This window comes from Trachemys scripta, chromosome 3, assembly GCF_013100865.1.
Source record: "Trachemys scripta elegans isolate TJP31775 chromosome 3, CAS_Tse_1.0, whole genome shotgun sequence".
NCBI classification, from domain to species: Eukaryota; Metazoa; Chordata; order Testudines; family Emydidae; genus Trachemys; species Trachemys scripta.
The window spans coordinates 200,958,275-200,970,575 of record NC_048300.1 but is presented as its reverse complement, the minus strand read 5'-3'; the positions used below and the strand labels follow the sequence as shown (position 1 = coordinate 200,970,575).

Below are 12,301 nucleotides of genomic sequence, written 5' to 3'. Positions count from 1 at the left end.
GGGGGGAGTGCCCGGCTGGGGGCACTGTGGGGAGGGGGCAGGGCGCTGGCTGTGGGGGGAGTGCCCGGCTGGGGGCGCTGTGGGGAGGGGGCAGGGCGCCGGCTGTGGGGGGAGTGCCCGGCTGGGGGCGCTGGGGGGTAGGGGCTGGGCACTGGCTGTGGGGGCAGCTCCCAGCAGGGGCACAGTGGGGAGCAGGCAGGATCTGTGCCCCACTGGCGCTGACGGGCCAGAGTGCGAAAGCGGCAGCCCCCCGCCCCGGCAGCCCCTGGCCCACTCACCGGCGGTGCGGTTGGCCAGCGGCAGGAGTGTCACGGGCAGCGCCGTGGGCAGAGGGCTGGGCCGCGCCGTCAGGCACCGAGCTGGGCTCTCGTCAGAGCCGTCCCCGCAGTCCCAGGCTCCGTCGCACACCCGCGTCCGGCTGACACAGGAGCCGTCCGGGCACGGCAGCTGCCCCGGGGCACAGGTCACCCGGCCTGCAATGGGCAGAATTCAGAGGGGCTGCCCGGTCACACACTGCCACCCGGCCAAGGGCAGCTCCCAGTGCAGGCCCCAGTGCAGGGGGAGGCGCATTGGCGGGCGGGTTGGCACCTCTCACTGCTGCCCACACTTAGCTCCCAAGGGGGATTCAGGCTCTCGGGCCGGCAGCCTGGCCCCCTCACGAGCAGGGCATTCACTCCAGGGCCTGCACGGCGGCATGGCGGGGCTCTGAGGGGTGGAGGAGGGTGGCCGTCCCGGCTGGGGTGAAGGGGTGGCTGCCCATGGAGGACGGTCCTAGCAGGGCGAGGCCAGGCCTGGCGAGGGGGTTGTCGCCCCTGGGCGGTGGGTGGCCCCAGCACAGCCACGGGGGAGGCCAGCGTGGGGAGAGAGGAGCCATGCGGGGCGGTGGACCAGCAGCTCACCTGGGCAGAAGGACTCATCGGTGCCAGCCGGGCAGTCCCTCTTCCCATCACACACCAGGGCCGGCGGCAGGCACAGCGCGTCCGGGCACTGGAAGTCGCCGGGGGGGCACACGCACTCCCGCTCATCGCTGAAGTCCCCGCAGTCGTCGTGCCCATCGCAGCGATGCAGATAGGGCAGGCACCGTCCCGCCGCGCAGCCGAACTCCCCAGCCCCACACGGGGGGCTGCAGCCTGCCGGGGCCAGACGGGGTCAGACTCCTCCCACCGGGACAGCCCACATCCCCGCACCAGGCTCCCCGGGGAACGGCACATGTCTGGCAACCTGGCACTCAGCTACCGGGAGCAGGGCCCAGGCTCTCCTGGGGTCTCCGCAGGGAGTGGGCACTCAGCTACCGGGAACGGGGCCCGGGTTCCCCAAGGGTCTCCACAGGGAGCGGGCACTCAGCTACCGGGAGCCGGTGGCACCGACAGGAGGGAGCAGGCCCCATGCTCTGCCATGGGATCAGCCCCCCCGTCACTCACCATGCAGGGCCTGTTCTGCCTTCCGCTCCGGGAGCCCCCCAGTGACTCACCCACCAGGGCCCCGTACTCTGAGCCCCGCGTGCAGAGGGGCCAGGGCTGGGACCTCTGCCTGGGGATCTCCAGAGGGGCACAGGCGGGGCGTCACCTCACCTACCTTTCTGCCCCTCTCGTGGGCCCCAGCACACAGGGTCTAGGGCCTGGCTCGGTAGCCCGCTGGCCAGGTGGGTGGCCCTGCACTGCCTCTCGCTAGCCCTGCCACTCCAGGCCCGGCCCATAGCCCGTCACTCACCAGCCTCATCGGACTCGTCGGCGAAGCCACAGTCCAGCTCCCCGTCGCAGACATGTGCCCGGGGGATGCAGCGCCCGTTGGCGCAGCGGAACTCCTGCTGGGCGCAGCCGGGCGCCGGGCAGTCGCGCTCGTCCGAATGGTCCAGGCAGTCGGCGGCGCCGTCGCAGCGGTACCCCCAGGCCACGCACTGCCCACTGGCGCACTGGTACTGCTGCGGGGCACAGCTGGGCACACAGAACTCGTCCGAGCCGTCCCCACAGTCGTCCTCGTTGTCGCAGACCCAGGCGCTGGGCACGCAGCGCCCGCCCGTGCGGCAGGCGAACTCCGCCTCGGGGCAGCGGGGCAGGACCAGGCAGGGCTCTGTGGGCGCATCACACTGCCACAGCCCCGCCTCACACGTGCTGCGGGCCGAGGGAGAGCGGGCGTCAGGGCCGCGCCGGGCAGGGACGCCACGGAGCGGAAGCAAAGCTCCGGAGTGATGTCTGTCCGCCCGTGTGTATGTGTGTGGGGGGGAACTGCCTCCCAAGGGGGTGGGGGTGTTACAGGTTGCGGCAGGCAGTGCCCAGAGAGTCCGATCTAGCCCGGGGAGGGCTCTATGGGATCTGCTGGGACCTGGCCATCCGTAACAGCCCACAGCAGTCCCCTCGACACAGGGCACAGCTCCCAGCTGGCAGGCGGGGATGGCTGACCTTCACCTACCCCTGAGGGAGCTGCCCATGGCCTCTCCTGGCTGTCACCTCAGGGCATGGGGCTGGTGGGGAGCCCCCTGGGCTGTGGCAATGCCCCCCCGGATGCTCGAGGGCGCTTGGCGGAGGCAGGCCCGGAAGATGAGCGGGAGGGAGCTGGCCCAGGGGAGACGGCTCGCAGGGCACTAGCCCGCACTCACCAGTTCTTGCACTCCTGCTTCACCACAGCGCCTGCCGGGAACGAGATGCCCTCCCAGAAACAGGGGCACTCGGCGGGATCGATGCAGCTGCCATCTGCTGGGGCAAGCAGGAGAGCGATGCAGTCTGGGCCCTGGAGATCCCCCACATTACCACTGCCAACCCCAGGGCGCTCGGGGACTCAGGGCCCCACACCCGGCCAAGAGGGCTGCAGGGGAGCGCCGAGAGAGACAGCCTCCCCCCCCCCCCCCCCATTCCTGAGCTCTGGGGGGTGAGAGCCCATCCCCAGCGCGTTCAGAGCGGGCAGCGGCGTCTCCCACAGCCTGCTTCTGAACTAGGGTGGAGTCCTGGGCATCCCGGCTCCGGGGCTGGCACAGTGTGGCACCAAGGGGCACCGGGCTGGGAGAGGCAGCATCCCTCAGACCTGCTGGGACGCTGTGTATAGGAAAGGTGACCCCTCTATCACTCAAATCTTGTACAAAGTGTATCACGTAAGGCATCACCGGAAGAGTTACGATTTGGTAAGTGATGCGTGTGTCAGCTGGGTATGGGAAGGAGGAATATTGGCTGTGCATCGGTATCTCAAACTGGTGTTTGTTCCCGGGCGACACCCCCAGAGAGATTGACATCGGGGCTAGCCAGCGAGCTGTTGGTGGCCGATGAAGGACACTCTCACAACGGGCCACTGGAGAAACTCCTCCCACCCAGCTGGCCTTTCGCCCGGGGTCAGTAGCTGCCCCTCAGTCAGCAAACCACGCAAGGCCATGTGACCTAAGACTCCATCTTGGGCCAGTAACTTCCCATGCACCTGGGCTGTGACATCACAGCTTTGCCTCTTTCCTGCTCTGGGCATTTCGGACAACGGACTGAGACCCAGCCAATCTTTTGGAAGTTGCCAGAGAGACTTTTGCAAGCCAGCGGCCTGCTCCATCGCTGCAAATCACACGTACGTGAGATTCGTTAACCAGCCAATCGCCCTCTGCTCTGCTTTTCTTCAGAAATCGTTAGCTGGCTCGCTCGGGACTGGCTGGCAGCGTGATATTGGTAAGGCCTGAGAGACACACTGAGCTGGAGGGAAGTGTCTGGTCCCTGGGCCTGGGCGCACCTCTCACGTGGTGAATTGGGCTTTCAGTGACCTCTCAGGACACGAGCCCTGTCTGGCTGGGAGCCCCGGGCTGGAACGCTGAAGGGGGACTGTGGTTTTGGCTGCTTGTGAACCAATGTGGTGACTCCAGAGCGAGTCGCTTTTTGTTACCGGTTCGGTGAATCATAGAATAGCAGGGTTGGAAGCTCAGGAGGTCATCTAGTCCAACCCCCTGCTCAAAGCAGGACCAATCCCCAGACAGATTTTTGCCCCATCCCTAAGTGGTCCCCTCAAGGATTGAACTCACAACCCTGGGTTTAGCAGGCCAGTGCTCAAACCACTGAGCTATCCCTCCCCCTGGAATAATCCCAGAATAAATCCCAGTTTTGGGGGTTGTCTCCCCATTTCTGGCAGCCTGCCCTGAGTGGGGCATACTCAGTGTGGCCCATCCCAGGCCCCGAGTCACACCTGGGACAGGCTCCGTCTCCCCACACCCCAGCGCCCCTTTCACTGCATCCCCATCACCGCCATGCCCCCAGCACCCTGTTGCCCCGGTCCCATCACCACCACATTCCCAACGCCCCATCACCGCCCTGCCCCCATCACCACCGTGCCCCCAGCCGCTCACCATGCAGGACCCGCCCGTCGGGGCAGAAGCAGCCCTCCACGCAGGAGATGGCATCACAGTGCTCGGGGGGCTCCAGGCCGAAGTTCGTGCAGGTCTGGGGGCAGGCGGGGCCGCAGGCTTCGTACTCCAGCCCGTTGTCGCACTGCATGGCTGGCAGGGAGACACAGGCGGGGGTCACGGCCACCGGCCAGGCGCTGGCTCTCCGGGGGCTACACGCTGCACACGGCCCCACCCCGGGGACACACACCTCCAGGGCCCTGCCGCCTCCAGCCTGGCCTGGGAAAGCTGCTGCTGCCACCCGCTGGGGCAGGGGTGGGGGGAGAGGGCAAAACCCCAGGGCCTGGGCTCTGCTGAGGCGCCCCCCGTCCCGCCCCCTCTCCAGCCCTGACAGCTAGCCGGATCCCCGCGGCTGGACACGCTCTGCCATGGAACCCGCGGCTGTGAGCCCTGGGGGGAGCCCCGGCCCATCCTGGCCCACGGGAGCTCTGCCCACGGCCGCCCAGCCCCTCTCTCCAGGCTCAGCCCCGGGGGGGGGGGACACACTCACGACACAGCTCCTGGCTCCTCCAGCGGACGTACACCCCGCGCTGGTTACACTCCTCGGCGTAGGCAGCGATGGCTGTGCACAGACACTCGCAGTCCCCTCCGGAGTCGCACCTGCCAACACACGGCGCCGCGTCAGCCGCCAGCAGCCGGGGAGAGGTGCAGACTGCTCACAAGCCAGATGTGGGTGGCCTGGGCGGGGGATTCATCTCCGTGTCCAGCCTGGCTCCCCTACAGCCCGTGGAAGGGGAGGGGAACCCGGACTCCATGCTCAGACCTGAGGGCAGGGGGAAGCCAACCGGGGTCCACTCAGCCCGGAGCTCCCCCCGTGCACCCAGACCCCCCAGGGACACACAAACTCGGACCCCTGCCTCTTCTCTAGGAGCCGGGCTGGTATCGCCGAGCCTCAGAGGGGCCCCTGCTCCCTCCCTAGCATCCCTCACGTCGGTCCTGAGCCCCTCACGATCCCCAGGGCCAGCCTGAGCAGAGCCAGGGGAGGCCAGCACCCGCTGCCCGGCTCTCAGCCCAAACTCCTGCACAGACCACGGGCTGCAGGGAACAGCAGGGGGCCCTGCCGCCTGTGACGGAGTGGGAATTGTTCAGAGTGTGTGGTATGAATATTGAGCGTGCCTCGGTTTCCCCAATGTGGTACATGGGTAACTAGGTGGGGGGAAGGGTTGTTTACTCTTTGCAGAGCCCCGGAGGGATGGGCTGCCTCGGGCCCACGCCCATGGACAGTCCCAGAAGACAATGCCCATTGTAATTGCCCAGACATTTGGCACCTAGCAACAAACGACCATAGACAGCCGCCCTCCCAGTGTGTGTGTGTGTGTGACAGAGAGAGAGAGAGACCAGCTGGAGGACAAAGGGCTGGGGAGGGGTCGGGGGGGGGCTGGAAGCTCCTGGACTGGGTCTAAAGAGAAGTCAGAGAGCTCTAGGACCGACCCTGAAGGACGTGTCCCAGCAGGCAGGGAAGCTGAGGGTGGACCCTTGTGAGAGTGGGACCCTGAGGGGGTGACACACAGAGGGGTCCTCCCAGGGACCCGTTCCAGAGCCGCGCCAGAGCACCGGGCCTGGGGATCCAGGACAGCTTCCCTCGCCGGCGCTCAGCGCCCAGGCCCCAGAGCCTGCCCCCCTGCCAGCCCAGTCCCCGGCACCTACCCGCAGGCATCGAAGACACACCAGTCGTAGAACTGCTGGCAGGGCACCTCCTCGTGGCACGGGGCAAAGAGGTGCTGCATGATGATGCTGCAGCGCTTCCGGGCCCAGGTCCCACGGTGAGCGTTCGCCTGGGAACCAGAGATGGGAATGTGAGCACCCCAAATTCCCAGCCACCGCAGCACCCTCGCGTCCTGGCACCCCGACTTCCTAGCCCCCGCAGCACCCCCGCGTCCCGGCACCCCGACTTCCCAGCCACCGCAGCACCCCTGCAGCTCAGCACCCCGACTTCCCAGCCGCCGCAGCACCCCCACGTCCCGGCACCCCGACTTCCCAGCCGCCGCAGCACCCCCACGTCCCCGCACCCCGACTTCCCAGCCGCCGCAGCACCCCTGCAGCTCAGCACCCTGAATTCCCAGCCACCGCAGCACCCCCACGTCCCCGCACCCCGACTTCCCAGCCCCCGCAGCACCCCCGCATCTCGGCACCCCGACTTCCCAGCCCCCGCAGCACCCCTGCAGCTCAGCACCCCGACTTCCCAGCCGCCGCAGCACCCCCACGTCCCCGCACCCCGACTTCCCAGCCGCCGCAGCACCCCGCGTCCCGCGTCCCGTCCACCCCTGCCCCACTCCAGCCCTTGGCGCCCCAGCCTCGGCCCAGCACAGCGCTCCCCTGCCGGCACAGGTTTCCTCTCCCCCGCCAGCTCCGGGACGTACGGTGCAGGGGTGCTCGAAGTCCTCGTTGTTGACCTCGGGGCACAGGAGGCTGACGCGCCAGGAGTTGCCGAACAGGTCAGAGGTGGGCTCCACGACGCCCTGCCGGCTGGTGAAGTCGTTCTCTGTGTCCCCGTCAAAATTCCCGCACAGCCCCGCCACGCGGCCCTGGTACCGGGGCTCCAGTTTCACGTACACCCGAGTGCCTGGGGGGGGGCAGAGGGCAGTGGGCTTGGGGTTCTGCTGGGGGGAGGGATGGGAGCTCTGCATTCCCAGGAGCTCCATCAGGGCGGGGGGGAGCCCCACCCCCTCCAGCCCCTCCGCCCCCCAGGCTCTGGGGGAAATTCAGCCTGACTCCAGGGTACCACCAGGATCTCACTGCAGCGGGGGGACGGCTGGGTGCCCCTGCCTGTACGGCAAGGATAAGGATCGGTCCCCGGCAGGGAGATGCACCAGACAGAACAGGGCAGGGGGCAGCCCCATGGCTAGGGAGGTTTCTGACTAGGCTGGGCAGAGCCCTGGAGCACGGACTACAAGGAGCGACCCTGCCCCGGCCCCAGGGCAGGTCAGATGGAAGAAGAAATTCCCGTTCTCACCGATTTCCAGGAGTCACGGAAGGGCAGCAGGGCCCAGGTGACAGCCCAGGTTGCCATCAGGGAAACAAGCCATGTGCTTCCCACGTCCCACCTGGCAGAGTCCCGCCCCCTCCGCCTGGCAAGGACCCGCCCCCTCGGCCTGGCAGGGCCCCGCCCCCTCGGCCTGGCAGGGCCTCACCTCCGTCCCAGAGCACGCTGAGCCCCAGCTGGGAGATGAGGATGAGAAAGACGCCAGCTCGCTCCAGGGTCAGGCCATTCCCGCTGTAGGTCTTTGGGGGCCGCACTGAGACTCCGTTCACTGTCACGTCCTTTCCTGGTCACAGGTAGAAAATCAGAGCGTAGAGGGACAGTCAGTGTTTGGGGAGCTCCCCCCAGCCGCAGGGCCCTGCACAGGTCACAGTCTGGGAAATACGGCACGGTGCAGAACAACGCACGGCACCATGCGGCACTGCGCTGCCCCATGGTGCAATGCACCGCACCGCACCGCACCACTCTGTGATGCAATGCAACGCCATGCCCTGCAATGCAACGCACCGCAATGCACCGCTTTGCAATGCAACGTAAGGCAACAACCCATGATGCGACGCAATGCACCGCACCATTCTATGATGCAACACCACATCGCACTGCCCTGCAATGCAATGCAATGTATCTGTGACGTTATGAATATAATATGATATCTCATTGAAAGGTGACACGGGGCCGGAAAGAGTTAATTAACTCACAGACTGACCTGACCCATGACTGCACTTATGGTTAGGAAGATGTATAAATGAATAGAGCTGTGAAATGCAAGTCTGCATTGTTAGAGAGCGAAGGGGAGATGTTTGCTCAGGGCTTGTGATGTAAGCAAACAAGTCTTGTCTATTGCTATAGCTTTGATTCAAAGACCAAAAAAAAGGAATATTAACATTTATGATGATACTTGAGTGAAATAGTATTATTGTCTCTATGTCTCTTTGAAGGTTGTGGTAACCTGTATCTGAACTGTGTAATGGATTGTGACGAACTGGGACCGTTCTTACTGTGGTGTGTGAATGCTGACAGGGGAGTGTGGCTAGGATAGTCTGCATTGGGGGGTGGGAGACTGACCAATGGAGAATACCTGAGCATGGAACATGAGAACCCAGGAAGGGGTTAGAGGTCAGGTGACACCTTTGCCCGGGAAACTGAACAAAGGCTGTGGGAGGGGTCGCTGAAGGCAGAGTTTCAGAAGCTGGCTGGTGACATGGCTTGGAGGCAAACGGGGCTCTGACCTCCCAAGGTGGGCTGTGGTGCCCCTGGGACCCCAAGATGGACCTAACCGAGGGGGGTCCTGTTGTCTGTGCCTGCAAGACCTGTCTTGGACTGTATTCCTGTCGTCTAAATAAACCTTCTGCTTTACTGGCTGGCTGAGAGTCGTGGTGAATCGCAGGACGCCGGGGGTGCAGGGCCTTGTGTTCCCCCACACTCTGTGACATGGATAAATTACCCTGTGCTAATTGCCAGGATGTTTTGGAGAAGGAGAGTTAGGCCTAATGTTTTCTCAGGCCAAAAGGCGCTGGAAATGTATAAGAACCCTGGGACACGATCCTGCTTCATCTCAGATCTGCTTTGGGTTTCAAGAGGGGGAAACCTTAACCCACAAGGATTGAGATCCCCAGTCACTGACTGGAGTCACCCTGAACATGGACATTGGACTATAACCTACGGACTATTTCTAAAAGGACTTTTGGCAACTACAAGCTCATCTCTGCTATGTATCTGAACCTCAAGAATTGAATTCAAGTCTGTCTGAATATTGTTCTTTTAACCAACACTCTCTCTCTTTTCTTTTTTAATAAATTTTAGTTTAGTTAATAAGAATTGGCTATAGCGTGTATTTTAGATAAGATCTAAGTTATCATTTGACCTGGCTCTGGGGCTCGGTCCTTTGGGATCGAGAGAACCTTTTTTCTTTTACTGGGGTATTGGTTTTCATAACCATTTGTCCCCATAATGAGTGGCACTGGTGGTGATACTGGGAAACTGGAGTGTCTGAGGGACTTGCCTGCGTGACTTGTGGTTAGCCAGTGGGATGAGACCGAAGTCTTCTCTGTCGGGCTGGTTTGGTTTGCCTTGGTGTGCAAAGGACCCCAGCCTTGGGCTGTAACTGCCCTGTGTTAAGCAATTTGTCCTGAATTGATACTCTCAGAAGTGTCCCACCAGAGGCAGCATTGTTACAGTAACACATCACACTGCAATATAATACAATGCACCGCACTGCAGTTCTGTATAATGTAGCACACCACACTGCAATGCAATGGTGGAATGAACCACATCAGACTGTGATGCAATGCAATGGAATGCACCACACAACACTGTGATGCATCACACCGCACTGCAACACAATACAATACAATACACTGCACCACACAATTCAACTCTGATGACTCTGCTAACCAGGGAACTTTCAACTCCCATCCCCTCCCTTCTCAGTGCACACCCCATTCCTCCTGGCCAGGCGAGGGGCAGGGTCCTGGTTTGAGCCCTGCCAGGAGGTGGCCGGACTCCAGTGGCTGGAAGCAGCGCCCGCATGGCTGCTGAGAGAGGCCTTAGCCGGACGCACAGAAGCAGCGCAGGACCCCCCTGCAGGGCCGCGTGTGGAGCTGGCTGTGGCTGCCAGCCGGCGGGTGCAGTCCGCGTGGGGCTTGTGGGGCAGCAGCAGCTGGGCAGGGAGCCAGTGCAGAGGGGCCCCAAAGAGAGACACGAACTGAGCCTGGCTTGGGAACCCGCAAGCTGCTACTTGCTGGGACACGCTGGCCTGGAGAGCCTGGCTCTGGCCTGGCCTGCCCAGGGGCCAGCCGGGACCCTCGTGCTCACGTCTCCTGGAACGGTTCACGGCTCTGCCCCCGCTCCCCACCTCTTAGCAGGTGCACGACGGTGTTCCCGATCACCACCACCACCGACTTGGTGCAGGTGACGCCGCTGGTGCCGCAAGGCACGTTCTCGGAGGTGACGGTGAAGAGGCCGCTGCCCTCGCGTGCCAGGACGTACTCGCAGTCCCCCAGGAAGGAGAAGGGCCGCCCGTCGAAGGTGACGTAGTGCGGGTCTCCCGTGGCCACGCAGGTGCCCGCGCAGTGGTGGCTGCTGCACTGCCAGCGACGGCTCCGGCACACGCTGCACAGCAAAGGAGAGGGGTGTCGGGGCTCAGCCACCCTGCAGAGCCGGGCACTGCCAGCACCCTGGGCACTGCCAGCACCCTGGGCATCGCCAGCACCCCCAGCCCTGGGCACTGCCAGCACCCTGGGCATTGCCAGCACCCCCAACCCTGGGCCCTGACACCACTCCAGATCCTGCCAGCACCCCCAGCCCTAGGCACAGCTCTGGCACATCCCACTTCGCTCCTTAGCCCTGCGCGAGCCCCAGCCCTGCCCCCCACACCAGCCCCACACCACCTCCCGCCCGCTCCACATGGCAATCCCCGGTCAGGGCCGGCAGCCAGGAGAGGCTGGGCCGTCGGATGCCTGGGTGCCCTTACCAGGTGTTGCAGTCCTTGGCGATGGTGTCGTTGGGCTGGTACAGCCTGCCGTTATGGTGGCAGGGACACTCATCCGGGGAGACGCAGCGCTCGTTCTGGGAGGAGGAAAGGGAGCCTGAGAATGGCCTCGAGGCCCCAGAGCTCCCAGGAGACCAGGGCAGGGTGGGGGTGGCCCAGCTCCCTCTGGGTTGGGCAGATCTGCGAGGGGAAGGGGGGATCCAGCCCACCTCCTCTCTGGCTCGAGCCCAAGCTGGGGGTCAACCCAGGTGCAGGCGCAAGGGCCAGTCTAGGGGGCGGTGAGGCCGCGTGGCTCACCCTGGAGGCAGAGCGGGACCCCTGGGGAGCTGGCCCAGTGAAGGGGCCTCCCAGAGACCGTCCCAAAGCTGGGGGCACAGCCTCAAGCCTGGTGTCCATGACTGCCCCCCCCCCCCCCCCGTGCCTGGCCCACTGCTCACAGGCTGGGGCAGAGCCCGGGGGGGGACGAGAGACTCACGAGGAGGACGGTGCCTGGCGGGCAGACGCAGCCGGCAGAGAGCCCCGGGCAGCTCAGGTTGCCCTCGGCAGTGGCGCAGGTGCGCAGGCAGGACCCGTAGGCGTAGACCAGCTCCCCGGGGCAGAAGGCGGCTTCGGGGCAGCTGTTGTCAGTGCAGTTCCAGAGCCCGTTCACGCAGACGCTGCAAGGCAGGGCCACGGGTAAGGGGAACGCCCGCCCGCAGCGACCCGCCCGCCCGCCCGGAGACCGAAGGGAAGGGATCAAACCCTCCACGGCGGATGGAGGCTTTAGGGGGAAGCGTTCCTCACGCCCGGCCCACTGGGGGGTCCTGGCACCACCCCGGACACAGCTGGGCCTGGCCACGCTCGGTGCAGGACACCAGGCTGATGCACTCCAGCGGCTCCTACGTGAAAACCAGCTCTCCGCTCGTGCCCCTGCATGGCCCTGCGCGTCCCCCCAGGTTCCCAGCCAGAGCACGGCAGCGCCCCGCACAAATCCAGCCCAGGTCCCACGAGACTCAGCGCCGCCCTGGAACAGGCACGTCCCCAAGCACTGGTTCAGGAGTGGGGCAGCCCACAAGTCCTGGCAATGCACCCCGTGGGCACCTCACAGCCGCTGGGGTCCCCCTGCCCTTTGCAGGCTCTATACGGTGTCACCAGAGCCACCGGAGTCAGGGCAGCCCGGCCCCGGCCACAGGACCGGGGGGGTCACCCTTCATACCCCTGACCCAGGTCAGGCGACCGGGCCCCCTCTGCCAGCGCTCCTGGGAGCCAGCCGGTCCTCTCCTCATCCCAAAAAGCGCTGGGGGTCCCTAAGGGCAGCACAGCGCCCCTAGCACAGCATGGGCAGCACTGACTGAGGGGAGAGCGCCTCCCGCTGAGCCCCCACCCTGCAGCCCACCGCTGAGCCCCCCACCACACCCCTGCCCCGTGGCCCAGCGCCCCCTGCTGAGCCCCCGCCCCCCCACAGCCCAGCGCCTCCCGCTGAGCCCCC

At 64.9% G+C, this 12,301-nt stretch overlaps 1 protein-coding gene across 1 annotated transcript in view; it reads right to left on the bottom strand.

Annotated features, from left to right (window-relative positions):
• The window catches only part of LOC117875558 (SCO-spondin-like), a gene marked incomplete at its 3' end in the record, with an annotated part of 79,927 nt that overhangs the window by 44,013 nt on the left and 23,613 nt on the right, over positions 1-12,301 (bottom strand). Inside the window, 12 exon segments of the mRNA XM_034766936.1 lie at positions 279-473; positions 900-1,130; positions 1,711-2,111; positions 2,597-2,690; positions 4,307-4,456; positions 4,854-4,963; positions 6,011-6,138; positions 6,724-6,926; positions 7,495-7,629; positions 10,198-10,454; positions 10,816-10,910; positions 11,309-11,489. Of these exon segments, the coding sequence (XP_034622827.1) occupies positions 279-473; positions 900-1,130; positions 1,711-2,111; positions 2,597-2,690; positions 4,307-4,456; positions 4,854-4,963; positions 6,011-6,138; positions 6,724-6,926; positions 7,495-7,629; positions 10,198-10,454; positions 10,816-10,910; positions 11,309-11,489 (2,180 nt within the window).